The sequence below is a fragment of the Histoplasma capsulatum genome, genomic scaffold (assembly GCF_000149585.1).
Source record: "Histoplasma capsulatum NAm1 scaffold_7 genomic scaffold, whole genome shotgun sequence".
Classification (NCBI taxonomy): Eukaryota; Fungi; Ascomycota; class Eurotiomycetes; order Onygenales; family Ajellomycetaceae; genus Histoplasma; species Histoplasma mississippiense.
Window position 1 is genome coordinate 119,094 of NW_001813976.1, and position 7,814 is coordinate 126,907.

Below are 7,814 nucleotides of genomic sequence, written 5' to 3' on the forward strand. Positions count from 1 at the left end.
AAAACGGGGTTTGGGTACGGTAGACTGAATCAAGATTAACGATACTACTCTCACTTAATGCTACATAATCGTCAATAACTCATAAGTAACCCCGCGTCTTTACAGCTATAGAAAATAAGCATAACAGACCTCCCCCAGTGGCTCATTTGCATATATGTGGCTTGATCACTCGGGTGTGGCAAAAGGATAATTAGCAACCTACAATTCGTGAATAAACAAGGGGGGGCAACTTTATTTGACTAGCGCAAAACTTTAAAAAACTTTAAATTAATGTGTTTTTATAGCTGATCGACTCAAAAATATTGCTATCACGGCGATATAACCGTTGCCTGATGAGCAACCTAGAGCTCTATTGTTGATGTTGCCTAGGCTACGTCCAAGTTCTTAGAGTTTAATTAAATAGGGGAGCGTGGCGAGGATACCTTATCTCGGATCCAGCTATGAACCCCTCCTGACTACAATTTCCCAAGCCTCTATTGGCCTGATGCTCTCAGATCTCAGAGATGCAGTGTGACCGACCCTAGATAAGGAGGTAGTAGCTCCCAGCCGCTATACAGTATTCATGGACTGCACTATATCTCTATTGCAGAAAGTTAGCTCGTACCGGTAGAGCTTCTCTACGTTGAAAATTTTTACCAAGTGTAAGAGCTTGAGTTTGTATGAGTTTGATATTTTGATATTACAGCTTTAATCGTCTCCGTTTTGTCATTTGAATCAAAACTCGAAACTTCCATGGTTTGTTCTCCGCGCATAGCGTGTCAGCAGTCGCATGGGTGATTTCAGAATTTTGATTTGCTGGGACCCATCTACTAAATAGGCAAGACTTTTATTTTACTCCAAGACCGTGGGCGTTGGAATCTTGGTCCAGGTACCACTGTGGATATCTGTTTGAAACATACCATATCCGAGGCGAGCAGTTAAGTGGTCGCGCTATGGAAAGAAAAAATTAAAGCAAAAGATGATGAAAAGAACGCTACTTATACAATGCAGAGTGTCAAAATGAACAAAAACATCCAATAAATAAATGAACTCTATGATTTTGGAAAAGTATACACGATCCAAAATGAAAAATGGATTTGAGAACAGACATTCAGACGGTACCAGAGGAGGGAATGTCTAAAGCCCTCATACCAGGGCTTCAAGGAGGAGCCAGGTAATGCGCAACCTTAAATCCAAAAAAAAAAAAAAAGAAAAAGAAAAAAAAGAAAAAAAGAAAGAAAGAAAAAAAAAAGTGTGTATATATATGTCAGCTGTATTTATTCATAAATTCCTTATGGAATTTGACAATTTTATCCGCCCACGCCGTCCCCGGTGCCAAGAATGTGGTGCGGAAATGTAAAGTGCCTTCCTTTTGACCGAAGCCAGATCCTGGGACCACACAGACACCCGTTGCGTCCAGGAGGCGGAGGGCGTAAAACTCGTCTGGCTCACGATTGGCAGCTTTGGCGGCTTCGATGGCCTTGGGGGGCAAGTTTATGGTTGGGAAGAGGTACATAGCGCCCTGCAGGAAAAGAAAAATAAATATTGTTGTTGTTTAGGAGAAGGTCAACATAAGAGGTAGATAGATGGCAATGGGGAAACTTACCCCAGGTTCCTGGCATTCAACCCCCTCCATCTGCTGGAAAGCTTTATAAAGTGCCTGCGCACGATCAAACAACCCATCCCGGATGGTATTACATTCCTTCTGATACAGCTCGTAGCTCGGATCGCCTTCAACAGGCGGGTTGACCATCATCTCCAGGAGACATTGACCGGTGACCGGCGCACACAGCATGATACTAATAAATTTATAAATATTCTCCACCACATCCGGGTGAAAACCGACAAGCTCGAAATAACCACCTCTATGGCCACACTCGCCCACCACACCCTTGGAAATGCTATGCAGCGATGCCAGTTCGACATGGTCGTATTCGACCGGCGCAACTTGTTGTAATTGCCGAAGACGCTTTTTGAAAGAGGTAAACTCACCCTTGAAGACGTTTGTTTGATATACTTCATCCGCGAGGATAACGAGATTAGATTCGACGGCGACGTCGATCACACTCTTGATTGCATCGGGGCTTAGACTAGCACCCGTGGGATTTCCAGGGTTGATAACCACGATCGCACGAACCTCAATGCCATCTTCACGGGCCTTCGCAAGCGCTGCGCGGATGGCTTCAACATCAGTGCCCCACGAGTCGCTTTCGTCAAGGTAGTACGGCACACACTGGGCGTTCAGCAGCGACAAGGTAGCAGTGTAGAGTGGGTATTGAGGGATAGGAACGAGAACGCCCGTTTTTGGGCCGGCGCAAAGAACATGGAGCAATGTGTTGACTCCAGATGATGCACCCGCAGAGAGATAAATTCTGGCCGGGTCTGCAGGGAAGCCGTCACGGCGTTCGATGAATCTGGCTACACTCTCACGAACAGCAGGAACGCCATGGCTCTGGCTGTAAGCGCCTACGCTCTGGACAGCCTTCAGAAGCTTCTTCGCCCTATCAATCACATCCTGTTTATAGCCAAAGGATGTTCTCAATGCTTCCTCGTTGTCGAGCAAAGCGGGGTATTCGAGAATGCTGAGGACCTGGCGGAAAAAGGTGATGGGTTTCTGGTCCAACTGTTGGGGGTTTCCGATATTGGCGAAGATGACCTTGTCGAATGGAAGGACATCCTGAGCAACCTGGTTGGTCGCAGAATTTTCCAGCCTTACACGGTATTCCTCCGCTTTGACGGCTAGTTCACCACGGACGGCATACTTGGCAGCCAAAACATTGGGGTTAATGTTGCTACCGTTGAGGCGACCTTTCAGGTTTGGTTTCGCCATCGAACCCATATTACGATGTGAGAGGGAAGGAGATGGTATTGGTGAGAAAAACGGAGGAGCCCGCGCAGAGAGTCCGAGAGGGTTGAGGACTAGGAATTATGTGGAAAAGTTGTCAGGTGAGTCAAGGTTCCGCCAAGGTTATCGGGACAAGTTGGGATGGAGCTAGACAGGGAAACAGGGCTAGGATCGGGTCAAATCCATGGACTAGAAGATGAACCCCTGGATACCACTCCAATTGTTAAATTATTTGTTTTTCCTCTTCCCGCAGCAATCGTAGGTGGGGGAGGAGGAGGATGAGGAGGGAGGGAAATGGGAGCTGCGAATGCGCGTCTCGGGGGAGATGAGGCGGGCTTGGTCATAAGTTTACCATACCTGGAGGGAATCTGGGTCGAGGGGAAATTACGGTCGGTGCAACACGGAGGCGGCAGATGGTAGAGCGGCGAAGAGAGATAGAAGACAAGGTTGTTCTGGCTATGCGTCGGTGTGCCATGATACACACTGTGGCATAGTGAGTGAGGATGGATCGCACTCGGACACATTCCTCCATCCCTTGTTGCAACGAAGCGAGGTGACTTGCAAGATTTGGAAAAAAAAAAAATGTTAACGGCGTGTGATCATGTGAGATTCACGTGGGTCTGGCAGAATACATTATCCGGTAGGCGGTGAACAAAGTGCGCCAATCATCCCAATATTTATAGACAAGCTCATCGCTCATCGGTAACGTAGCATCCCGTCCTCACTGGTGTTGGAAAACACGGATTCTGGGTGGTATATAGCCTAAATGTGTAGCTCACACCACCATGGACTGCGGCGGTGAAACAGAAAGAAGACGGGACAACAGGAGGTTTGCACAGTATACATGTGCTTTACCATCTATGTATCTTCTTTGAGCACATCAGAGCAACCTACCACATTCAGAAAACGGAAACCGCAGCGGCAACGCAAGCGAACATTACGTGATATGAGTGTGTTTGATAAGTTGGAACTAAAATCATCTATCTCATCCATCAGTCTACGGTATTCTTTGGCCAACCCCCAATTTATCACACACCCAAACCCATGAGTTATCGCTTCAGCCTCGGCCTATCAACCCCGCTCGCTCCCCCGCATTCTTACTGCTTGCCCGTATTTCTGTAGCTTCGTGATCAACGCATCTCCTTGCTTCACTACATCTGCATACTGCTTATTCTTGTCGTCTGGCCGGTTCGTCTCAATGATGCCGTTGACACGGTCAATCGTGCATGCTATTCTGTCACCGGCGATGAATTTGGCAAGATCCCTGGGTGCAGCGAACGTTGGTTAGTCACACACATATACACACACGCACCCACACAGAGAGAGAGAGAGAGGAGAGAGAGAGAGGTAGAGAGAGGTAGGTAGAGACAAGTCTCTCGTGTCATAGTATAATGAGTAATGAACGGGGATGACGATGATACATACTTATCAAGGAAATCAACGGTGACGCCAAAATCGTTCGCCATGCTACTCAGACCGACAACACGATAACTTTGCAGCAGTTGCTGGTATCCACGTAGCCTCATCTCGCGCACAAACCACGCCCGGTGTTCATGGAGGTAGCGGTCTTTACTCAGGAAATTATCCTCAACGGCCGCTAGCGCCAGGAAGAACGAGCGGTATATGCCATTGTACAAGCTGCTGACAAGGTTGGAGAGTGGGGAGAAGTCCATTGGGATCTCTTCCTCTGGCACAAATCCACTTTCAGCGCCGAGGGTGGTAAGATTTACAACCGTCGACGCGACCGCTGGAGTTGTGGTTGCCGTGGCATCTTTCATCTCTTCATCTCCAGCACCGGACCCCGAGGAACCTGAGCGACTTAAGGCGGATATCTTGTCTTCTCCTTCTCCGAGGATGGCCTTGATTTCAGGCGCATCGACGACTTTTGCTTTAAAATCCACGCGCTTCAAGGCAAGGGAGCCCGCCAGGACGGAGTAGACAACAAGAGACGAGTAACTGCATAATTCGTAGCTGGTGAACGTAGACAAGCTGTCGAGGAGAAGCGTCGCGGCCAGGTTATATGAGCGGATGGTGAGGAGGTGGAGTCCCTTGTAGGCCTTGAGACGATTTCTTCGGTCCCAGTCCCCGCCACTCTCAACCAATGCGCCTGCTCTCTCAATCTGCTTTTTGACAAACACCTTATCCCCAAAGAACAGCCCGATCCGGATGATTGCCAGAATCAAGTCAATCTTCGTGCCCAGAATGCCGGTCTTTTCAAGAACTGCTTCGTAAGCAGCAACTGCCTTGTCCTAAACGGGTGCAGATTACAGTTAGAGAAAATGAAAAACGACAGATTACAACGGACCAGAAGAAGAAGAAGAAGAAGAAGAAGAAAACGGAAAAAATAAAAATGATAATAAATAAGATCTCACCCTATCTCCAACCCGAGCCCAGAATTCCGCTCGCTTCGCCCGAGCAGCCTGGACTTCAGTGTCACCCGCCGCTTCCGCGGCATCATCTTCCTCCTTCTGCAAAGCATCAAGTTCTTTCTTATTCTTCTCTACCAGCGAATCATAGAGTTTCTCATCCCACGGCAGGATCATCTTCTTCGATACTTTCCTGCCTGACAGAATATTCGACGCGACGACGCCGCCTTTACTGCTTGCGGCGGCTGCGGGTTGGGAAGAGGTAGTGCCCTCGCCCGTGCTGTTCAAGATGCCGTCGACCGGATGGGCCAAATGCCGGTATAGTGGGGCCATGTGGTGGTGCAGAATGGCAGACTGCAGCTTCTTCAGCGAGGCCTGTTGGGATGTTTGGGGACATGCTGGGTTGGAGAGGTTGAAGATGTCTTGGGCAAGGGAGAGGTTGGGATATTTGGCGTATTGTGGATCGGAACTCATGACTGCGGGCGAGCGAGAGGTTAGAGGAGATGAGGGAGAGTGGGGAGGTGAGGAGAAGGCAAAGGAGTGTATGGGAGCGGCAAATATATATATTATATAGAGGGAGAGAGAGAGTGTGTGTGTGTTAAGTCTGTGTCAAAGCTGTGGTTGAGAGTTCACAAGATGAGCTGGAGCTTTAGATATTCCGGCTGGGCTAAAATAGGCCTAGCGCGACCTTTCGCTTCCCCAAGTTCCTTGAACATCCAACATTCGCAAATCTCAATTTATCCATTTGAGATACGAAATCAAAGTATTATATTTTGGGTTCCTTGTCGTAGCATCTGTGCTGTGTTTGTTTTGTTGATGTTGCTGTTTACGTGAGGTTTAACACTCTGTTCTCAATCATGCTTTACCTCTGGTCCTACAAATGACTATCTGATAGCCCCTGATGGGCCTGAATGCTTTTGGTCAGGAAAATACATGGGGGACGGTCTGCTAATCTTAGCTCTCTCAGCGGTGTTTTGGCAAGGTGTATCTCCTGTTCAAGGAGCGCATTTTGCCCTGTCACTTCTCAGGTCCCTCGCCTTGGACTCGAAAAGGACGATGTGTGATTAGCGATGGTTTCCAAATTTTTGGTGGTAGATGTGCACCGGGTATATAGAGAAAATATTCGGGAAGTTGGAAAATTGCTCTCTGTATACCTTGGTACTTATTCCGCGAGAAGATCGATACTGGCGAGAAATAACTGTTTTTTTTCGAGCTCCTTCGATCGCTTACAAGCGTGGCTACTTTTGCTTCCGTTTAAACAAGTTGCAACTGCCGAAATACCCAGTGAATAGCAGATCAAGCAGCATTTGAGAATACAGGCAAACAACAACAGCTTCACGATGTTACAGGGGAGTGGGTGAATAGCCTCACCTCGGCGGAGTTGATACGTCTCAGATTCCGTGGAGCAACAAACTTTCCCTCCTCTCTTGATCAGAGAACAGGCGCCGGCTACGGGATTGTACTGTGCCTCCATAATAGAAGCAAGAGGTGAAGAAGAAGGCAGTGCAGGGTAACTTTTAAATCATCATCGGAGCGCTGGGCAACAACCTTCCCGCACTACATCACACACCCTGCAAAGTTGGCGAAGATATCGAAATGCGTAGCTAGCAGCCAGCAGCGTTCATGAGAATCATGCGACATATCTTTGTTTTGTTGGCGGGTTTTGTTTTGCAACAAGCCATGGCGCTGGCGATGGCGCTGGAGCATGTGACACATAAAAAATGAAATGAAATTAAGAAGGAAATTGAAAAAAAATCACCCTCATTCGTCTCAGAGAAGAAGCTTTTGCAATCCGCTAAGCTGATCGTGGTGGTTGTTTTCCCAACACCGGCCTCCCCCAAACAACAATGAATTCGAAAGTGGAACCTTCCCGCCGCGAATGCAGATATTGCGTCAGAGGCGGCGACATCAAAAAGTTGGGGGTACATACATATCATGAGACAGCCATCAAAACAGCGTTGATGGGCCACGTTTGATTTGTTTGTCTAAGGCGTGCTTAGTAAGCTGTCATTTTGTTGTCTATTGTCGCTGAGGTTGTCCATGGTGCGGATATCGGGAAGGCTGAGGAAGTTAAAGGACTACTTTTGATCCTACAGACTGTATAATCAAATTATACTAGATTATCTATGTCTCTACACCTCCATACCAGAAGCAGCTATACAACCTATAACCGAGGAGGTGCAGTTGCCAGCGGTAACCAATCATCCCGCAGGCAAATAACACCCCACGTTCAGACAATTTCTCCCAGAGCACGATCCGAAAACCCAACGACGAATGGGAGTCAATTCAATGGTAAGATCTGGATAGAAAATAAAAAAAAAAAAAAATACAATACAATACCCACCACCCTGGGTAGGAAATGCGGGAACCAACGGCTCGGGAGGTTGCTTAGCGGGCTGAAGCGGGGATGGAATGGATGGAGTGGATGGGAGTGGCGGAGGGTTTGACCAGGTTTGGTAGGCCAGGCAGGGGCTACGAGTCGTGGAAAGCCGGGGAATCGAGGAAGGGGAAGACGAAAAGGAACGAAAAAGGAACCAAGGGGTGAAAGAATCGAGAGAGAGGAAAAAATGTCGATAGAGAAAATATTCATCTTACGCAGGATAACGCAGGGATGTAAGAGCAAG

The 7,814-nt window shown here is 47.9% G+C and overlaps 2 protein-coding genes across 2 annotated transcripts; both read right to left on the reverse strand.

The window, feature by feature from the left end:
* Window positions 1-1,246: 1,246 nt before the first annotated feature.
* HCAG_05679 (hypothetical protein) lies at window positions 1,247-2,818 on the reverse strand (the record flags this gene model as incomplete). The annotated part of the gene is made up of 2 exons (XM_001538024.1): window positions 1,247-1,501; window positions 1,586-2,818. 2 exons carry the CDS (start codon window positions 2,816-2,818, stop codon window positions 1,247-1,249), a joined length of 1,488 nt encoding a protein of 495 aa, XP_001538074.1.
* A 1,077-nt stretch (window positions 2,819-3,895) lies between these two features.
* Window positions 3,896-5,664, reverse strand: HCAG_05680 (conserved hypothetical protein; the record flags this gene model as incomplete). The annotated part of the gene is made up of 3 exons (XM_001538025.1): window positions 3,896-4,088; window positions 4,250-5,073; window positions 5,197-5,664. The coding sequence occupies 3 exons, from the start codon at window positions 5,662-5,664 to the stop codon at window positions 3,896-3,898; spliced, it is 1,485 nt and encodes a 494-aa protein (XP_001538075.1).
* Window positions 5,665-7,814: the final 2,150 nt, after the last annotated feature.